This window comes from Schistocerca gregaria, chromosome 2, assembly GCF_023897955.1.
Source record: "Schistocerca gregaria isolate iqSchGreg1 chromosome 2, iqSchGreg1.2, whole genome shotgun sequence".
NCBI lineage: Eukaryota > Metazoa > Arthropoda > Insecta > Orthoptera > Acrididae > Schistocerca > Schistocerca gregaria.
The window spans coordinates 948,854,207-948,877,502 of record NC_064921.1 but is presented as its reverse complement, the minus strand read 5'-3'; the positions used below and the strand labels follow the sequence as shown (position 1 = coordinate 948,877,502).

Sequence of the window (23,296 nt, the reverse complement as noted above, 5' to 3'; positions counted from 1 at the left end):
AAGTTTTCTGTACTCTTGTTGTCTATAAATGAACAAATGTGTCTGTATTTGATTTTATTATAAAGGCTGTGATGTTTAAATATCACCGAATGTGTCATTTCTGTGACAAATTATCCTGCAGAAGCCTACTTGTGTGTTGAGAACCAGTATTAAGTGAAGAATCTGGAGATATTGTTCAGCCCACTGTGTGTCACTTCTTTAACTGTTTTAGTAGCAGTGAAATCAAAACTAGATAAATTACAACATGCACAGAACCATTTCAGCAATCATTCTTCCCATTTTCCACACACAACTGGAACAGGAAGAAATCCTGTCATATAGTAGCATGCTAAGTACCCTCTGCCATCCACTTCACAGTGACTGTCAGAGAGTGTATGTCAACATAGATGTGAATCTAAAATTTTTAGTCTGAGAAGCCATTGTGGCCTTTTGCTTCAACCTTCGTGTTTGACTTGAATATGTGCTACATCCGTTTCTTTGTAATGTGGTCCAGTCTACTCTGGTCAGCCCCTATTTCCTGAGTAATGTATGTAATAAAAGGCTTTCACCACTTTATGTGTAGGCATATTTACTTTGTAAAGACATATTTACTTTGTAAATTCTCTGTGTAACTTAATCACTTTTGCTGACAAAAACATATTAAAGATGAATTCAAAATGATTAATGGAAAATCTCATATTAAGATGTGAAAGAAATACTAACGAAGTGACAGAGGGGCTGGCCACTACTTAGCTCAGCTCAGTACAGCCGATAGATTCACAAAACAGAACAGAACAGAAAATCGACATTCCTAGCTTTCAGAACTTTGTTCCTTCATCAGGGAGGAGAGAGAGGAAAAAAAGGAAAGTGGATTAAGTTACTCACAACCCAGGTTATGAAGCAACAGGAAAAGGTAAACAGGGAGGGTGGCAAGAATGGAGGCATGGTTGTCAGATTGGATTAGATTGGTTTCTTTTTTTTTGGGGGGGGGGGGGGGGGGAGACCAAACAGCGAGGTCATCGGTCTCATTGGATTAGGGACGGATGGGGCAGGAAGTTGGCAGTGCCCTTTTCAAAGGAACCATCCCAGCAATTGACTGGAGCGATTTAGGGAAATCACGGTAAAACTAAATCAGGATGGCTGGAGACAGGATTGAACCGTCGTCCTCCCGAATGTGAGTCCAGCGTGCTACCACAGCGCCACCTCGCTCAGTGGTTGTCAGAGAGAAGCCAAAGATATTCTACTGTTAAGTACTGTGCCAGATTCAAACCAAAGAGGATGCATACAGAAGTAAGTATATAGTATAAAGATAAACACAACTGTGTAGGATGAAAAGATGCGTGAATGGCTAAAGAGGAAAGAGAAAAAGGAGAAGACTGAAGAGTAAATGGGAGTGAGGTTGATTAATGCAGGTTCGGTCCAGGGGGATGGCGGGATGAAAGTATGTGTTGGAGTGCAAGTTCCCATCTCCGTAGTTCCGAGGGACTGGTGTTGGGTGGGAGAAGCCAAATGGCATGTAGGTTCCTAAGTCCCTAGAATTATGCTGGACGGCATGCTCTGCTACTGGGTATTGGACATCTCCTAGGCGGACAGTTCGTCTGTGCCCGTTCATGTGCTCAGCCAGTTTAGTTGTCATCATACCGATGTAAACGGCTGTGCAGCGCAGGCATGTCAGCTGATAAATGACGTGTTGTTTCACATGTAGCCCTGCCTTGAATTATGTATGTTTTTTTTTATTAATTCACCCTTGAAACTTTTTAGGCTGATGGGTACATCCTGTTTCTATTCCTCTTCTAAATGGGGACTTCATTCAGTGGCACATACAGACATATGGTTTGTGCTAGGATTCCACTTGCAAACGTCCCTCTATTTATTATCAAATTGTCTAGCCCTTAATTGCCCAAAATATATCCTATCAATCAATCCTTGATTCTAGTCTCTTGTAACATGCTGCTTTTCTCTGAAATCTGATTTGGTAGCTTTTCATTAGTTTTCAACATATCCATATAATCTTCAGCCTTCTTCTGTAGCACCACATTTCAAAAGTTTCTATGCTCTTCTTGCCTGTGTGAGAAGAGGTAATAGCAGCATACACTCCAGTACTCTTGCAAGTGGAATCCTGTCACATACCATATGTCTGTATGTGAAAGTTTCAAGGGTGAATTAATGAAAAAAAAAAAAAAACACAGAGAAAGCTAAGACAGTCATTTGAATGTTTCAGGTGCTCTACATTGCCTCAGCCTATTTGAGTACAACACACAAAATATTCATATAACCATAGGTAACTGTCAGAAAAGTCCATCCTTCTTTGGGATGCTTTTCAACTCATGCATCGCATTGGCTCGAATTCTGGTTATGTCGACAAAGCATTAACTCTTCATGTGAATTTCTGTTTTGTAGTAGGTTCATATTGATGACACCAATTCTTGTCAACTGTGATAATTTTTCCAGGAAAGAATTGGCACATTCTGCATTTTAATCAAGTCATGGCAGGTGCCCAGACATCGCCATTTTTGTTCGGGAGTCAAATTCTGTAGGATAAACTATGCACAAATTTTTCTCTTTTTCAAAACACTCTGAGGAATCCCTTGAACACTTGATTTAGAGGTGTTGCTCCATTATGAATTGTGACAATGTTGACACTAACACACTACAGCTGCATGCCCACTACTTAACACTGCCTGCTCACAACTAATTGGTTGAACGCACATCTGTTGTTAGTTCAAACTGGTGGTGGTGGTTAGTGTTTAACGTCCCGTCGACAACAAGGTCATTAGAGACGGAGTGCAAGCTCGGGTTAGGGAAGGAGTGGGAAGGAAATAAGCCATGCCCTTTCAAAGGAACCATCCCGGCATTTGCCTGAAACGATTTAGGAAAATCACGGAAAACCTAAATCAGGATGGCTGGAGACAGGATTGAACCGCCGTCCTCCCGAATGCGAGTCCAGTGTGCTATCCACTGTGCCACCTCGCTCGGTTTAGTTCAAACTACCAACATACACGGGCTTACTGAAAAAACCCATTAAGTGCAGAGTTTGTCATTTTTGGTTTATGTATGAATTTTTTATCCGAAAACGAATATCTTTTGTCTGGAGAAACTAGTTAAGTGCAGTTCTCCCTCTAAGAAGTTAAACAGATGCAGAACTACGTTAAGTTCATAGATGAATATTGTATGCAGCAGAAATTATTTAAGTGCACTTACATGATTTTTCCTGTACTTTGTGGATACATTGTTGAAATTATTTGAACAACAACAATCCATCAAGGGCATGTAATGTATTTCAGCTGGAAAATGTATGTGATGTAATGGAGACAAATTTTATAAGTAGACTGTGGTATGCTTATGTTTCTTAGATTCAGCTACCAGAAAAGTGATCTAAAGTTGGTGTACATAATATTACATTACATAAACCATGTGACATAAATATTATTGTTCATAATTTGAAAAATATTGAAGATAAATTTTGTTAGCAGACTGTTGTGTACATGTGTTTAGTGTTATTCTCAACAGCCAGTAACAATGCTGGTGATTCAATGTTGGCCTCTTATAATATCACATTGTGTCAACAATGTGACATCAGTATTATTGTTGATTATTGTAACTGACTTGCATGAATAACTAAATGCCCATTGTAGCGGAAGCTGCTGTGAGTTCAGTGAGTGCAGTAGCATTTTGTCAGTTGCCTACTGTGAGTTTAATTCTAAAAAATGTTTTCAAGAAGCACCCTGCTTGTTGCCATTGGCCAAGGAAATGGTACCCACAGAAGATGAAAGTGGAAGTAAGCAATAAAATGACACTCTAAATGTGAATTTCACTCTTACAATACACTGACTTTTAAAATGTGTGAAATAATTTTATTTCATATTTTTATTTTAAGGAAATGAACTTGAATCTCCAAGTGCATCAAGTGGAAGCAGAGAAGATGATGTAAGCAGAGTATGCGATGAAGGCCTCACACAGACAACGGCAAAAGATAAGCCAAAGTAGGAACTGTATTAGACGTGCCCACAGGGAAGTGCTTTTAGTGAAATGGTCAAGCATAGTGCAGAAGAGAGTGATTTATGACACTGGGATCCTGACTACGAACCAGGTTCCAGTGTTACAGACAATACAGATATATCATGATTAAAGAAATCTATGCTGTAAAAGAGAGTAACAGTGGTAAATGATCAAGATGGATTAATAGTGATCCCAAAAGATGGAAGTAAAAAATATAAAACTGAATCAACAAAACCAAAGCAACTTAGTTGTGAAAGATGTAGATACAACTGCAACAAAAAATTTTCAGCTGAAATGAGGCACTCCTTTTGTAGAAACTTCTGGGACTGTGATTACACAAGGCAGAAAGATTTTATTCTTGGTAGCACAGTAAGCCTATTCCAACATGAAGACAAAATACTGATCAGCCACCAAAGAACATAAATATTCTAAAGTTTACTATTTAAATAAAGACTATAAAGAAGTCAGAGTCTCTAAGAACTTCTTTATTAAAACTTTATGTATTTTGGCTGATGTGTTGATACTGCATATAAAGGGAAAGGTGAAAGTGGACTTTTCAGAGAAGGTGATAAGGGAGGCAAAAGAATTCCATACAATAAAACTAAACTAGATGATATGCAGAGAGTTAAAGAATGCACAGAAAAGTTTGCTACAATGATGTGTCATTACTCAAGGAAATCCATAAAATGCCTGTACTTAACCCCAAACTAAGTACATCTAAAAAGCGCAGCCTGTGCAAGGAATAATGTAAGGATTTCAAACCAGTCACTGAAGTAACTTGCAGAACAATTTTTTTTCAGAACTACAATCTCACCTTCTACAAACCTAGAAAGGATCAATGTAAAAAATGTGTGGGTTATTAGGAAGCAAAGAGTTATGAAGAAAAGAAAGCATGACCATATTGCAAGGAAAAATGAATCCAATCAAGTGAAAGCTACTGATAAAAGAAAAAATGTAGAGCAAACAAGACATTTGTGTGTTCCACATTTGGTTTACAATCTGTCTTGCAAATTCCTTCAAGTGAAGTCAGTCAAATGTACTACAGTCCGAAAATATGTACATACAATTTCACTATCTGTGAATTTTCTGAGCCAAATGATGCATTATGCTATACTTTGACTGAGCTAATCGAAAAGATAGGTAGCTCAGAAATCAGTACCTGTATTAAACAGCTTCGACCAGATATAAAACACATTTCATTCTTCTCTGACAGATGTGGGAATCAGAACAGGTGGAGGTCAGAACAGGAATCAAAACCTAGCTGTCTTGTTCCTACAATTGGTTCAGACAATAAATTTAGAAATTATTGAACACGTGTTTCTTGAATCTGGTCAACAGCATGTATAGTGCAGCCTAATGAGGGAAGAAACATGTGCCTGTTTATACCCTCCAGGATTGGCTAAATTTATTCAGACTAGCAAGATCAAAAATGGCTTGAAACAACAAAGGTTAACGTTATGCAATGCATGAATAGAAACACACAAAATTCGAGGATTTATCTAAACTTTCTGCATCTTTCATAAAAAAAAAGGTACTGACTGTCTGGAAAATAAAATTAACTGGCTAAAAATGACCAAAAATGCAAGCCAGGAGTGACAGAATACAGATACAGTCACTCATCAGTTATAAGGAAATACACACATTTGGTAAAGTACATCCTTTAACTATGAAAATATTGACTTACAAGACCTTCATCTTAAGATTCTGACAATAAATGCACAGAAAAAGAATTGACTGATACAGTTATGCAAAAAGGGAGTCATACCTGAGAAATTTCACACTTGGTTTAAGTCCCTTCATACTTCAACTGCAGCCACCTGCCAGACAAGACATTACAGTAGAGACACAGATGTATAAAGTGCAGGAAAAAATAACTTGTTTAGTGTTTTATGATCATTTGGTGATCTAATACAATGACTGGTTATGCTGATTCCAATTATATAGTGACTTGTTTTTAATATAACTTTGCTCCATGTTGATAAATAATTTGAATGTTGTGTGCCAAAACCATGTAAGTACTCAACGCACAGTGTAAAGGTTTTTAGAATGCAAAAAAGAGCTATAAGAATAATTTGTGGCCTTAAAAAGATGGAGTCCTGTAAATCCCATTTTACTGAACCTGGTGTTCTAAATGTTCCAAGTTTATTCATTTTTGAAACTATCTTGTTCACTAGGGACTACCTCCTGAAAACAGGCAAACTGCTACAGAACAAAAGTGTGTACAACTATAATACCAGAAGGGAATCAAATATATGTCAAAAATATCACAGAACAACCACCTATCAGAGGAGCATAATTAACATTGGTGTAATACTACACAATAAGATACCAGAGGAAATAAAAAATATTACTCATCCAATATTTAAAGCTAAACTAAAGGCATTTCTAATAAAGCACTGTTTCTATTCTGTCAGAGAATTTCTGAATATGTAACAAAATTAATTGTTGTAGGTACCTAATTTTAATTGCTAATACTATGCATTAGTGTAACTTATCTTTGACCTGTCCAATATCAATTGTAAAATTTGTGCTATATGATCAAACTGGACCAATAAAAAATCAAATCAAATCAAATCAAAGTACAGCAATATTTGTATTTTCTGTTTACTATTACAAAAATCCATTAACTAGCCAGTTATGCATTAAGCTTTTCTGTAAAACATCATTAGTTAATTACTGTAGAGGAACAATCCCTGTGATGCCACAATTATTTGTGGGTTAAAAAAGAAACTAAAAATTCAGTTTTCTCAGTACTCCTGAAACGGGTTTAGTAAGCCCATGCATAGTTACTGCACTGACATTGGCTGTACACCAGGAATAAAATCAGTCCAAGAACTTTTTGGATAGAAGTTTTTTTATATTTTAAGTAGTAAGCAGGGAACCATTTTCTTGCAAAATTTTGACTGTGGAATAAACAGGTGGTGGTTAGTGCTCATAATTAATGACAAAAGTTCAAAAAGTCAGCTTTTCTTCTCAATATTTTTAATTTTTTCGCTCTCCATTTCTGCTAGATAGTCCAATGTTTTCTCCTTATAGTTAGTGAGGAGAAGTGAACGAGAAACAACATTCACTACAATGAAACGACATTTAAGAATACTCTTCACATATCATCACTTAGAAACATTTATTCAGTGGGTGTGAATCTACAGTTTGTCCAAACAAACTACTGGCTGCTTTATTGAAATATGTTTTTTCAGAAGTCAATAATTACTCAATTGTCAAAAATTCAGATTTTTGTAGTTACAAATGAAGGTTAATGCTATGCATGACCTATTGAAACAGTCTGGTCAAAATCCAATATTTGCTGCTGTTATTGACAGTTAACATGAATCATTGTACTTGCCTTTGGTGGGGAGGCTTGCGTGCCTCAGCGATACAGATAGCCATACCGTAGGTGCAACCACAATGGAGGGGTATCTGTTGAGAGGCCTGACAAACGTGTGGTTCCTGAAGAGGGGCAGCAGCCTTTTCAGTAGTTGCAGGAGCAACAGTCTGTATGATTGACTGGTCCCGCCATGTAACACTAACCAAACGACCTGGCTTTGCTGGTACTGCGAACGGCTGAAAGCAAGGGGAAACTACAGCTGTAATTTTTCCCGAGGGCATGCAGCTTTACTGTATGATTAAATGATGATGGCATCCTCTTGGGTAAAATAGTCCCCCATTCAGATCTCCATGCAGGGACAACTCAAGAGGATGTCGTTATCAGGAGAAAGAAAACTGGCGTTCTACAAATCGGAGCGTGGAATGTCAAATCCCTTAATCGGGCAGGTAGGTTAGAAAATTTAAAAAGGGAAATGGATAGGTTGAAGCTAGATATAGTGGGAATTAGTGAAGTTCAGTGGCAGGAGGAACAAGACTTTTGGTCAGGTGAATACAGGTTTATAAATACAAAATCGAATAGGGGTAATGCAGGAGTAGGTTTAATAATGAATAAAACTATAGGAGTGCGGGTAAGCTACTACAAACAGCATAGTGAACACATTATTGTGGTCAAGATAGACACGAAGCCCACACCTACTACAGTAGTACAAGTTTATATGCCAACTAGCTCTGCAGATGACGAAGAAACTGATGACATGTATGATGAGATAAAAGAAATTATTTTGGTAGTGAAGGGAGACGAAAATTTAAGTCATGAGTGACTGGAATTCGAGAATAGGAAAAGGGAGAGAAGGAAACAGTAGAGTAGGTGAATATGGATTGGGGCTAAGAAATGAAAGAGGAAGCCACCTCGTAAGAGTTCTGCACAGAGCATAACTTAATCATAACTAACGCTTGGTTCAAGAATCATGAAAGAAGGTTTTATACATGGAAGGAGCCTGGAGATACTAGAAGGTATCAGATAGATTATATAATGGTAAGACAGAGATTTAGGAACCAGGTTTTAAATTGTAAGACATTTCCAGGGGCAGATGTGGACTCTGACCACAATCTATTGGTTATGAACTGTAGACTAAAACTGAAGAAACTGCAAAAAGGTGGGAAATTAAGGAGATGGGACCTGGATAAACTGAAAGAACCAGAGCTTATAGAGTTTCAAGGAGAGCATAAGGGAACGATTGACAAAAATGGGGGAAAGAAATACAGTAGAAGAAGAATGGGTAACTTTGAAGGATGAAGTATTGGAGGCAGCAGAGGATCAAGTAGGTAAAAGAAATCCTTGGGTAAGAGAAGAAATATTGAATTTAATTGATGAAAGGAGAAAATATAAAAATGCAGTAAATGAAGCAGGCAAAAATGAATACAAACATCTCAAAAATGAGATCGACAGGAAGTGCAAAATGGCTAAGCAGGGATGGCTAGAGGACAAATGTAAGGATGTAGAGGCTTATCTCACTAGGGGTAAGATAGATACTGTCTACAGGAAAATTAATGAGACCTTTGGAGAAAAGAGAACCACTTGTTTGAATATCAAGAGCTCAGATGAAAAGTCGAAACAAGGCCCCAGGAGTAGGCAAGATTCCAATAGAACTACTGACAGCCTTGGGAGAGCCAGTCCTGACAAAACTCTATCATCTGGTGAGCAAGGTGTATGGAACAGGCAAAATACCCTGACTTCAAGAAGAATATAATAATTCCAATCCTAAAGAAAGCAGGTATTGACAGATGTGAAAATTACCGAACTATCAGTTTAATAAGTCACAGCTGCAAAATACTAATTTGAATTCTTTACAGACGAATGGAAAAACTTGTAGAAGCCAATCTCGGGGAACATAAGTTTGGATTCTGTAGAAATATTGGAACACGTGAGGCAATGCTTACCCTACGACTTATCTTAGAAGAAAGAGTAAGGAAAGGCAAACCTACGTTTCTAGCACTTGTAGACTTAGAGAAAGCTTTTGATGGTGTTGAGTGGAATACTCTCTTTCAAATTCTAAAGGTGGCAGGGGTAAAATACAGGGAGCAAAAGGCTCTTTACAATTTGTACAGAAACCAGATGGCAATAATAAGAGTCGAGGGGCATAAAAGGGAAGCAGTGGTTGGGAAGGGAGTGAGACAGGGTTGTAGCCTCTCCCCGATGTTATTCAATCTGTATATTGAGCAAGCAGTAAAGAAAACAAAAGAAAAATTCGGAGTTGGAATTAAAATCCATGGAGAAGAAATAAAAACTTTGAGGTTCGCCGATGACATTATAATTCTCTCAGAGACAGCAAATTACTTGGAAGAGCATTTGAATGGAATGGACAGTGTCTTGAAAGGAGGATATAAGATGAACATCCAACAAAAGCAAAACGAGGACAATGGAATGTAGTCGAATTAAGTCGGGTGATGCTGAAGGAATTAAATTAGGAAATGAGACACTTAAAGTAAAAAAGGAGTTTTGCTATTTGGGGAGCAAAATAACTGATGATGGTTGAAGTAGAGAGGGTATAAAATGTAGACTGGCAACGGCAAGAAAAGCATTTCTGAAGAAGAGAAATTTGTTAACATCAAGTATAGATTTAAATGTCGGGAAGTCATTTCTGAAAGTATTTGTATGGAGTGTAGCCTAGTATGGAAGTGAAACATGGACGATAAATAGTTTGGACAAGAAGAGAATAGAAGCTTTCAAAATGTGGTGCTACAGAAGAATGCTGAAGGTTAGATGGGTAGATCACATAACTAATGAGGAGGTATTGTACAGAATTGGGGAGAAGAGGAGTTTGTGGCACAACTTGACTAGAAGAAGGGATCAGTTGGTAGGACACATTCTGAGGCATCAAGGGATCACCAATTTAGTATTGGAAGGCAGCATGGAGGGAAAAAATTGTAGAGGGAAACCAAGAGATGAATAAGGCAAGCAGGTTCAGAAGGATGTAGGTAGCAGTAGGTACTGGGAGATGAAAAAGCTTCCACAGGATAGAGTACCATGGAGAGCTGCATCAAACCAGTCTCAGGAGTGTAGACCACAACAACACATTGACAGTTAAATCAAAAGTTAATAAATTCAAACTGTGCTTTGCTTCCGAGTTACCTGAAAGGAAAATAACAATGCTGGACATCATCGTCAATTATAAGCTGAACAAGAAAATCCAAATGTAATTAAAGTATGGTCTGGTGTACAACAGAATCAGGCAATATCAAAGCTCTCCAAAAGAGAAGTGTTCTATTCAAGATAGGATGGCTGTACAGTTTGTAAATTATGATTCATTCCAAAGCATAGACAAAGGAAAGGACTGCTTTCTGTGCTAGGTTTCAAACAGAAGGACCAAAAGGATGCAACCAGGTACCTGCTGCTATATTGAGTTTTTCAGGAACCTCGAGGTGTTCCAGTCACAAAATGGTCCAAATGAAATTAATTTTTTGCCGACTCCTGTATCATTCAAAATAAAAATACATAATGACATACACACTAATGGCCTTCAAGGAAGAAAACAAAAAATTTAATAAGCAGTCCACTATTTTCATATTTGTGGTCATAACTATAATATTGGCAGTGTTTGATAGGGTGGATACAGACTACTGGAAAAAACAAGATATTTTCTCACTGACTGAATACTATGAAGTGCTGGAACAACATGGTACCATTAAGATACTAAATAAAGACTGAGAAGCAAAGCATCTCCAGTCCAGTGCACTAAAAGCCCTATGATCTAAAATGCCTTTCAAAATAACTACTCAGCAAGTCATGGCTTGTGAAAAGTCTAAGAAGAAGGTATTGTCAGTATTGGACACTTGCTATGGGAGTCCTGAAGAGGTTGAGGTATGAAAATCCAGAAACTGCAGCCAGTAAGTGAGAAAAGCAACAACTTTGGAAAAGACAAACCTCGTCAGCAAGGAAAAGAAAAGAAAATAAAAATCTTAAAATTTATGAGACATTTTAATGTACCAGAAGAGTTTTATAATGCCAGTGTTGAAAGTGATGAATAGATATCCAGTATTTTTGTAGTAAGTATTTTGTGTAGTATTTTAATAGCATTTGTTGCTGTTTTGCACTTTTGCTTATCAAGTTTTTATGGAAAAGTGTGATACTAAAGTGTTAAACTGTAGTACATATATGTATCCAAAATAACAACAAGGGTGCTTTTTCTTTTTAATTAATGTCAAAGAAAAAAAAGAGGTGTAAAAATCAATTTGAATTTTTATGTTAACAAAAATTTTAACATTCATCTTTCCATTTATTGACATTTGAAAAAGCTTTAAGCTTTGTCCCTCTATTCCGAAGTAAACATTGAAAATTTTAGAAAAGTCAGACAGACAATCAGAATCATGCCTTCAAAAACTGTGTAAATTGCATTGTTTACGTAATTAGTATTTCGGTATGATATCTAAAATATGTTTCTCCTCAAAAATTTACTTTTTTGCATCTACTGAGTTTTGAAAAAAAAAACTTCCTCAATTCTCAGCCTTCATTTTTTCACAAAAAAACTAATGTATTATGCCCTCCCTGCAACTATGTCGCATTACTTTCAAATGGAATGTACCTGTACCTAACCGGGTGACCAAGTCAATTGTAGTGATGGCCAGGTATCCACTTCGCCTTGTTGAGTAATAGAAAAAAATCTTAGAGAAAAGACTTCCTAACATTTAAATTTATATTAGATGTTAAAATATTTCATTGTTTCAGAGAAACTTTTTATATCCTCTTTATTTCTGACATCTGACTCTGTTTTGTTCCCCAAATAGAAAAATTGGTCCACTACTTTCAGTGTCTCATTTCCTGTCTAAACTTCCTCAACTTGGCCCGATTTAATTAAACCACATTCAGTTACCCCTATTTTATTTTTGCTGATATTCATCTTGTAATCAATCTCTTTTCAAGTCACTATGCCGTCAGCTGATCTTCCAAGTTCTTTACTGTATGCAACAGAACTGCAATGTTGTCTGCAAACTGCCAAGTTTTTATGTCTTTACCTTGAACTTTATTTTCCAAATTTTCCTTTGAATTCCTTCATCACTCGCACAATGTACAGGTCAAATAACATGGGGAGACAGGCTACAATGCCATCTCATTATCTTCTTAGCTACAGCCTCCCCTTCAAGTTCTCTTATTCACATAGCTGTGACTTCGTATTTTTACAAGTTTTACACCCTTTTGCTTCCTGTGTTGTATCCCTGCTATCTTCAGAATTCCAGAGTGATTTCCAGTCAATACTGCCAATAGCTGTATCTAAAACAATTTCTTCATAAGTAGCAGAAGATTTCTTCATAAGAGATAGAAGAATTGCAGCATGCCTACTACTAGTTTCAGTATTCTTTGGCAACAAAAACTTGTGGTGCATGATTTAAGTCACTGGATTCTTAAATGGAATGAACAAGATAGAAGTACAGTCAGGCATCCTAATTATGGTTTAGAATGCTCATCAAATTAGTTCAGCCAAGTGCTGAGGTGGCTCTTCCAATAGATCAATGGCAAATTCTCCCCTCCCAAATTAGCTGGTCCTCTAGCTCTAACAGTCATGATGTCAATGAGGCACTAAATGATAATCTTTCTTCAGAATGAATAATATAACATGGGGGGGGGGGGGGGGGAGGAGAGATAGAAGTCTCTAGCCAATAACAACAAGGGTGCTTTCTTTTTAATTAAACATCAGTTTCAATCACAATCCAGAAGTACTGACACAGTAAGCTGAGGAAAGTAGTACGATACAGCGAAATTTTGATAAATGCTTTGTTTTGTGACAATATTACTATATTTTAGGTCACTGAAATATAAGGAAAGTGCTCAAAGATTTTTGTTACTAATTTTCAAGTTTGTTACTGTGGAAATGTTAGTCAGGGTGACCAAAATGAAACCTGCACACAAAGTTTTTATAAATCCGACACGAATTCAGTTTCCTTAGACAATTAACATAACTGTTATTAAGATAAGAAGCTGGAAATAACCGACACTGACAGCAATCAAGTACAGAATGCATTTTATCAGGCTGTAAGCTACACACACCTGATGTGTGCCATTTTTCACTATTAAGATGTTCCTCTTCCAGTATGTGGGGGGATTACCTAAAGTCAGCTGGCCTTTTAACTTGCTCCACAGAAGAGAGATCATGCAATGTTGGAGGCCATCAGATTTTACCGCCTTTGCTAACTGTCCTGTTGTCTTATAACATGTCATTAACTCCATCTTGCTAAAAATATCCACATAGTTATCAGTCTTCAGTCAGTTGGTCAACGTATGGATTAAACAGATTCTGAACATATGAAACATTAAAAATGCTTTTTGAGACACTTTATTTTGGCCACAGTGTTGCATGGTTAATTCTTCCTCAATATTTGTTCCTTCATAAGAAAATATTTTTGGAATTTAGCAGAGAATTTGAAATTTCATTTGACATAATGAATGTTGTACATAATTAACCAAACTTTACAAATGTGTTCACCCACAAACACTGTGTGTACATTATGATATCACCAGTTTGTTCTCTGCCTCTCTCAATCCTCATCACTTACTGCAGGTGCCCTGTTGTAGCAAGTGAGAACTCAGCTTGTTCAAAAATGTTACACATATAAACAAAAGTAATGGTTTTCTGTGTGTATCACTAACAGGTAATTGGACTTCTTTTCTGTCACCCATAATGCTCACTATAGTCACAATACAAAAACAAAAATTACCACTAAATGCTTTATGCATATTCCAAAACAAATATGACAAAAGAATCTTATAGAATGACACTAGTGGTTCTCAAGTCAAGTTGTGCGCTTCTGTGAAAGTCATCCACCTGCCGCCACCACACAGCATGTTACTCAAGATGTCAGAACGTTCACAACTGCCCCCTGCAAGCTGAGTTCAGCAAAATCTTTCTATCCTTGTGATAATGCTGGCTCGACTTTATGCATTTAAGTTACAGACAACTGTTGCTCCACACTATCCTGTTCCACACAGTACATGGTTATTCTAAATTAGTTATCTAAAAGTAAAAGTTAAGTAATTTTAAAATCACCAACTGATCATTCGCCAGGAGCATAAAACACAGGAAAAAAAAAGGCTAAAGGAGCCTTCAACGAACGTGATACAATTTTGGCTCATGTGAAAGGCAAATTGTTTGGAGTCACAGTCATGCATTTTCCCAATACAATAAAAAAATAAATACTGAACAAGTAATCGTATGATTATTTAACACGCAATTTTTTTTATTTTTACAAAACGGCATACACTTTATAATGCTTTAATGAACACAAACATTCCTCCATCTTCCAAACATTATGAGTTTAACTATTTGTATTTGCATTTTTCATATGGAACATTTTTACACTTCTAAGAAAACCCAGAGGAGCACATTATTCCCGTGATTAACAATTTGGTCATTCAAATACAAAATGTAAATAACAGAAAAAGTATAATCTCAATTTAATTGCTTCTGTTTAGCCCTTAATTCACTTCTAAATCATAATAATGATCAGCTGTATTAAAATAATGGCATCATATTTTGTTTCTTTGTAAAAACCAGAACCTTACATTTCGCAGACAATGCTCTTACCAAACACACTATAAATCAGTCATTCCAAGTCTGGTTTCTGATTCAATAGTTTTAATCTGTCAAAAAGTTTGAGGGGAAAAAAAGCACCACCACAGTTAGAAAATGATTAATTTTGGAAACAAAAGTTTTGATATTGACAACTGTTTTCTAGATATGAAAACTGTAGTATTGCAGCTATGTAATTTAAGATCAAATGATAGGTGAACCTACCCTTATCAACCACAGGATTCCCCACAGAAACAAAGCAGTTAAGTGCTAATATTTTCTCCCAAGATTTTGCAACCAATGTTATTTTGTGCATTCTCAGTATTTCCTCATTTATTGTGTATCTTCTTTGTGTTTAATAACAACAGTAGGAAAACTAACAAGCAATACTCAACAGGTAATCAACAAAACAACATCACAGTATTTCAACTGTCGTAAACTTTTAGAATTTATACTCAGTTTAAAATGGGCTCGCAATATGGAAGTCAGAAAGCAATGAAAGCAGAGCACCATACAGTAGTGTGTGTGTGTGTGTGTGTAAAAAAATAATAAAAAGAAATCTGTACAGCAGCATACTGGGTGACATTTCCTGTATTATAATGTTCATATCCACACAGTCAATATGAAAACTGATTTTTCAGTAATGCATGTTGTCAAACGTTCACTAGCATCTTGTTGCCCCCCCACCCCACTGGATGTCAAAGAAAAGGTCCAATATCTCTTAGAATAGGTTTTTTGTGGTAGGTAGTTAAGGCTGCTCAGCAAGAGGTTTAAAAACACAGACATTAGGACTGTATGCTTCCCACTAAATGCTCTCACACAATGAGAGGAAGTATCTGTGAGAACACACATGCTGTTTCACACCAGTCATTTTCAGTTGCCAGCATCTGAAAGAAATAAATCTGATTCCAGGTTCTGGATGATTTGCCAGTGGAATGAAATGATGATAAAGAGGAAGCAACTAACCTTTCTATGTTGTTTCCTCCACTGAAGAAGGTAACTGGGTGGGAAAAAAGATAACAGTGCCTATAGCATAGCTTCAGAATTGCCAACAAGAGGATTGAAAAGACGAGATGAAAAGGATATGGGCAAATGCAGCACCTACATCCAGTATGTGGCATGTTACGAAACTGCCACAGGCATAGCTCATTGCAGTGTTGTAACAGAAGGAATTTGACTATTTTTGAGTGTTTGGAGATGTCAGTGAGTATCGATGTGTCAAAGGCACCATCAACAGGTAGTGCCGATTACCGTCACATTTATATGTAACTCAGAAATTGATGACACAGCATAGGAAGACATTATTGATGATTTGTGCTAAATTAATAAAGAATCAATAATACACATATTTAACAATGTTTTTCATTTATTTACCTGCAAATAATCCTTCAGAACATTAATTAGTGACCACAAAACTTCAGGTCCTATTTGAGATACAGCTTCCTTCAAAATGGATCTTCTGCTGCCAAAAAAATGAATAGCAGCAGCATGGTTTTGTTTGACTATTAATTGCTTGCCTGGTGATGTTTTTTTTTTTTTTTTTGGAAACACATGGTGCTGCCATATTTGGAAGAAATTCAAAATTGGTGCATGACATCTGAGAGAAGTTACAGTCTTCCACATTCAGCTCCCATAGCAGTTGTTCTTGCCAGTTCTTCAATAGTATGTTTTTGTCCAACAACACTGATGCCTTCCTTTCTGTTTGCATGAACCTTTGAGTATTGGTAGTGTAGCACCACATTTCATTAGAGTTATAATGCAGATGACAGTATAGTAACTATACAATAAATGGGCTTGCAGATGATGTGAATACGCTACGAGAAATGTTTGCCACAAGTGTGAGCAGAGACAGAGACAAAAAACGGCTTTGGAAACGTTGCAAAACACTGTACGGGACGTGTCTGCACACAGTCGTGTTTCCAGAGGCAGTATGTATGTGGCTTAGTTGTTCATCAACAAAAATTCGTTCTTCTTTGGAAATAACACTCCCATAAGGAAGATAGTTACAATTTTATTTGAGAAAGGGTACAACACTATTTCAAAAACTGTAGCCACGAGACTTATTTGCATTTGGGGTTATCCTGCACAGATCTAAATAACATTCAAGCAGACGGATATATGTCTTCATACAACATTTTGCACGATATAACAATGTTTCACAGCACTTGTTATTGTTGCTACCAAAGACATTCAGTGTTTCACAGTTTCTTGGTGTCACTGTTGTCTTCATTGTTGTATTTGTTAAGACACGACAATCCATGGACCATACTGCTGTCCGGTGTTGTTGACACTGCATTATTATTTGGCGAAAGAAGTGTTCTGAGGAAATCAAGAACTGCTTTTAGTTAATTCATCATGAATGTGTGCTTCGTAATGGTTTTACTAGAGTAAACACAGTAACTTCTTCTTCAGTATCATAAGCATATAAAGAGTGATTATGATTAGCAAAAGGACTCGCACAATGGTGTCCTTGTGCAGAAAGGATGATTACAACTTGGAAGAAGCAGAAACAAGCAAAGTCAACTCCAGGCGTAAGGATTAATGTGAACTCTTTTTGTTATCCACAGGGGGAACAGTATGTCGTAGGTTACCCCCTCAAAAAGTATTCTGAAACGACTCCACATAAATTTTGACAGTCTTTGCGCTTAGACATACTTTGTTTTCTTTATTAGATTCAAGCACAGCTCCATAACTGCTTGATGGTATCTTGAATATTTCATCCAATTCTGATGACTCTGATGCAAGCGCAATACTGATAGTTCAAGAGATAGCGATACTGTCACACAAACTCCAAGGAGGAGGAAGCACAGAAACCACAGAGCTGATGCTCAGGGAACATTTGCATCTGCATTAGGAAATGACGAAGTAACTATGGTAGTGGTACAAAGACAGAAAAGGGAAAGGGAGAGCACGAGATAAAATTTCACAGTAAACTCAGTAGAAATTAAGGGAAGGCATACACTACAGTCAGTAGAAAACAAGTGCAAACCACGCAAAGTAAAGAACAGAGTGAATGTAGACACAAGTGTACAGAGCATTTTGTGTACAATGAAAGAGAAATAACTTTTTGAGAATTTTAGAATATCAGTGATTACTCTAGACATACTTTTTATGTTGCTAACCTTATTAAGACTTCAGAAAAGCAGACCAAAAGAGGAAGAGTTGAGGATATTAACAAGCAGAAAATGAGATTCATAAACAAGTATCACTTGCAGGGCAATGGGCAAATGCTTCCTACCTGAAAAGCATGTTTCATGGGGACTCTCTGACATCAGTAGCAAGTTTATAGCTACTATTTCAAAAAATGCATTTGAAGCACCAGATTATTGATAGGAATAACACAGGAAAACATCCACCTAAAAACAAACATGCCGATTCAAAAATTGACAGAGCCACGCAGTATGTACTCTCAATAGTGTCATAGAATGCCACTACACAAGAAAAACTTCAACGTACAGGTGCAGTCCATTTCATTACACATTTTCACAAATGTATGAAGAATACATTTCTATGTGTGGCAAGTCAGCAGGCTGTAAGTTTAACAATCTACCAGAAGATTTTTCATCAGTTAAACATTTATATCAAGAAATCAAAATAGGATACCTGTCACACATGTGAAAGCTTCATATGACAATTTCTCATGCTACAGAACAACTTAAGTTGGAGCTTCAGACTGAACAGACTGTTCACCAAGAACTGGCAGACGAAGACAAGGAAAGTGCTTTACATGATAACAGTATAGTAGTTATCACTTTTGACATGCAGCACCCCCAGCTTGAAAGTTCTGTGGCCTTCTACAAATGCTTCCTTTGGACTTTAAATCTGACTGTCCATGATCTCAAGGAAGGACAAATGTACTGTTACATGTGGGGTGAAGACAGGGCCAGCCTAGTAGCTGATCAGGCAGCATCGTGTTTGGTGAAACACCTCAATTGGTTTGCCTTCAAATACCAAGCAGTGCACGATGCATTATGACACTAGTAGCAGTCAGAACAAAAACTCGCACAGTCACCATGCTTCTATCAGTCACCATGCTACTATCCATTATTAAAGATCACCCATCGTTGTAAATTATTGACTACAAATGTTTGGTGGCAGATCACACGCACACGGAATGCAACATAGATCACTCACTAATTGAAAACTCAGAGAGAAGGCCAAAAGTCCCCATTTCCCAACCCACATGATTGGGTTCAACTGGTAAGGCAAACAGGGCTAAAGAAGGCTTTCAAAGACCTTGAAAAGAAACAGGACAGTTTTTTTCTGTCAAGACTTGTCAAGCACCCACTGCAAATCAGTAAATGTAATGACCAAGGTGAAAGGTTTTTCTGGAAAAATGTGAAATGCATAAGAGTCACAAATGAAAATATGGGGTATCTTCTCTACAAAGAAACATTGGAAGTGTCAGCGGACTTTAAAAAAGAAGAGCATGTTAAGAGGAGGATATGGTCATGAAAGAATGAAACCCTTATTGAGTCATCAATTTGCTACCTCTGACTCCTGATGTTTTCCACTCATATTACCATAATTTGATATCAACAGATAGTGTCAGGAATGCTCTCCTTGACTACCCATCAGACGACTCTGAAGATGATCATCAGGGCAAGTATGTTCCAGAATGAAAGCTTGAATAATCTCTTGATAACACTATTATGAAATTTATCAGTGTGAAAATTTGCATATTAGTTGATTTTAAAGCATCTTTAATTTGTGGTTTTTGAATTGCTGTTAATAATGTTACCAGTCTTCTCAGAACAAAGTACCACAAAACCAATGTAAAAAGTCTTTCTTCCTTGTACTACTATAAAATTTAAGTTGCTACATGTTGTCATTCTGAAAGACTAGCAGCAGTGCAAAAATTGTCCATTCCTTCTCACAAAGCTTCCCAAACTGTAAAATATTACACCTGTCTGATCGTAGACAAAGGAAGTCGCAACTGAAGGAACTCAACCCCATTCTTCAAGTAGTTTCTGTTGTTATACTTTCAATTAGGCATGTGGTATGGTAAGCATGCAAAGGGGATTAATAAAAATACACAACAGAACTAAAAACTCTGCCACTGAAATTTAATCAGGTGTCATTTCAACTTTGTTTTTGCTCTCCTGTAAAATTGTGGAAACTATAATTACACCCTTCTGACCAAAGAATAACAAATCATTCTAGACACAAAAAACATTTACAAATTAATAATCATATTATTATACATATTCACAAACTTCAACATACGTTTCAACATGTCTGATCTACACCGTCTTGGATTTCACCGCACTTCATTTGAATTTCCAGAAAGCTAAGGCATAATTATTTAAGAATCTCCTATCTTTGTGAAGTATGAAATGGCAGATGGTGCAATTCACCACAAGAACACTGGGAAAACCTAAGGTTAAGTACTTTTAGACAATATAATTTCTTCTGACACTTACAATGTTTTTATATTGGTGAATCACAACACAGTGCGAGTCAGGTACAACAAGACACCCAGAATATATCCTGTGTGTGTGTGTGTGTGTGTGTGTGTGTGTGTGTGTGTGTGTGCGCGCGCGCACGCGCAATATATTTAAAATTAGGTTTTCCTGACTAGCTGAAAATGCAACACCTGCAATTCAATGCTTCATAAAGACAGAAAATACTCCGTTAATTTTGTATTACCCTTGTGTTACAGAGAACGCAAAAAGACCAGCACTCATTTACCAATTATGAAAATACTGAACTGGGACTTGAAAGCACAGAGACAAGAGTGCACACTCCACTCGGTTATCTCTCTTTACAATAAACTGTAATAAATTCCACTTACAAGCACACACATATATTTCATAAATATAGCTGATTTTATTTACATTACAGTACACACTGCATTTCCACATGCAACAAGAGTACGAATACTGAACACTATGTATGCAAGTACAAGGAACACATACAGCCCAAAGTGGCATTGAGTCTTTAACAGTTCTTCATAGTGCCATTTTCCGTCCTTCAATAGATATTTCAACAGCCCGCCGAGCTTTCTTCAAGCGTTTGTTATCAAGGTAGTTCTTCATATGTTTCTCGAATCTGTTAAGTGACTTCTTTGTCGTCTGAAACAGATCACAATGATGTATAGAATGCTGCTTGTCTATTTTTTGACATTATTGTATGAAAATATTACACAACCGAAAGTAACTCTCACTGCACATACAGGTACATGTTAGCATAAAAAAGGGAGGTCTCTAACCCCTTCCACTCAGTCCCCAGTACCTTCAAGTGACTCACAATGCTCATGAATTTGTCTTTTTTGTGAATTCAGTAAAAATCTATGTGTATCAGAAAAGATTGTTATACAATTTAAGAGTGGAATGAGATTTTCACTCTGCAGCAGAGTGTGCACTGATATGGCTAAGCCATATCTTCGCAATATCCTTTCTTTCAGGAGTGCTAGTTCTGCAAGGTTTGCAGGAGAGCTTCTGTAAAATTTGGAAGGTAGGAGACGAGGTACTGGCAGAACTAAGGCTGTGAGGACGGGGCGTGAGTCGTGCTTGGGTAGCTCAGCTGGTAGAGCACTTTCCCGCGAAAGGCAAAGGTCCCGAGTTCGAGTCTCGGCCTGGCACACAGTTTCAATTTAAGAGTGCTTTGAAGAAGGAAGATTAGGATTTAACTTCCTGTTGAAAATAAGGTTGTTACAGACAGCGTGTGTTTTGAGTGTAGCCCAAAGGAAGCAATGTACAGAGCAAGCAAATAACCTACAGACAGTCTTCTGTTTCACTGTACAAACTTGCTATTCTACTCATCATTACAATGTAACAGTAACACACACAAATTTGAAAGTCTCTCTCTCTCTCTCTCTCTCTCTCTCTCTCTCTCTCTCTCCCCGGGCAGGTTGGGTATTTTCTCTGCACGGGGACTGGGTGTTTGTGTTGTCCTCATCATTTCTTCTTCTTCTTCTTCTTCTTCTTCTTCTTCTTCATCATCATCATCATCATCATCATTCGTGACACTGGCTAGACTGGACTGTGAAACAATTGGGACTTTGTACGGGCGCTGATGACCACACAGTTGAGCACTCCACGAAACCAATTGTCACCGTCATCGTCATCATCATCATCATCCTCCTCCTCCTCCTCCTCCTCCTCCTCCTCCCTCCCTCCCTCTCTCTGTATCTCACTCACTCACTCACACACACACACACACACACACACACACACACACACACACAGAGAGAGAGAGAGAGAGAGAGAGAGAGAGAGAGAGAGAGAGAGAGAGAGAGAGAGATCCAGCATGTAGGAATTTACAATACAAGTGTACATTATTTCCTCTTTTCTGTCTCTCTCACTGTGTACGTATGTTCCTTGTATGGATTTGCACACACTGATCTTACTACTTATTCTCACAGTTTCTACTCATGGAAAGACTGAACCACTATATACAAGGCTGATCCAGAATAGTAATTCTGCTTTAATAGAAATAATCATCAACAGTCAAAGCTGTATCAAAGAGTTCATAAACATTTGTCAATTTGTAACTGTGTGTTAAGCCCAGTCTCAAAACTTGTGCTTTATTTCTCGAGTCAAGTCATGTGACCACAGTTCACCAATTATCTGAGTCTCTAATCTGCTAACGACACTCTCCCTCTCTTACAATCTTCAAGTGGAAGAGTACTGCTTGAGAAAGGATGGTATCTGTGTGCATTTCCCAGTCCACTAAAGACTTAACTAGTTACAATTATTTAGCACAGTGAACATCCCATCATCCTACTGCAAAAAGCTCAAGTTTTTAATTATTGAAGCTCATCTCAACTGACATGCAATGGCCACTCCATTCATTTTAACTACAATAATGAATGATGATGATACTAAGCACTCAGGACAAAAAAAAATGTCAGAATTACCTATGTGAAACTATTCAAACTAAGTACTCCCGGTACCTAACACAATGCGTTCCTTACAAACCTTCATTTGCAGATGGATGATGGTTGTACAAACCATATGTTTTAAACATGAGATAAAAAGTTAAAGAGTTAACTTTCTGATGTCAACCAACCAAGTTAACATCCTTCACAGAAATCAGATACCTAAAGTCTGCTCAAAATTAATTTAGTATTGACAGCTACAACAGAAGAAGTAGGGAAGAGCCCATTCTGGAGGTACAAGCCACATTTTGCCACCCATGAGATCGAGATTTGCAGCTGCAGCAATGAGCTGAAATTTCCAAACCTTCACTCTGGCACCACAACACTTCCCACCTACACAGTGCTTGAGTTTCAGACAGTTTAATGTCCTGTGTAATTGTTGTATCCCATGATTTGGTTTGTTTCCATTTTTTATGCATGCAACAGTTATTATTTTATTTGTTACTGTCATTTGTTGTGTGCTACCAAATGATGTCAGAAAGAAGTCCGCAGAAAGTTATGAGCAGAAAAATTCTGTGTCATTCTCTTGGCCTGGGGAATGATGCACAAG

At 37.3% G+C, this 23,296-nt stretch overlaps 1 protein-coding gene across 1 annotated transcript in view; it reads right to left on the bottom strand.

Annotated features, from left to right (window-relative positions):
* Positions 1 to 20,671: 20,671 nt before the first annotated feature.
* LOC126335417 (protein IWS1 homolog) overlaps positions 20,672 to 23,296 on the bottom strand; it is a 107,425-nt gene continuing 104,800 nt past the window's right edge. Inside the window, exon 10 of the mRNA XM_049998693.1 lies at positions 20,672 to 20,938. Coding sequence (XP_049854650.1) covers positions 20,816 to 20,938 — 123 coding nt within the window. The 3' untranslated portion in view covers positions 20,672 to 20,815. The remainder of the gene's footprint in view (positions 20,939 to 23,296) is intronic.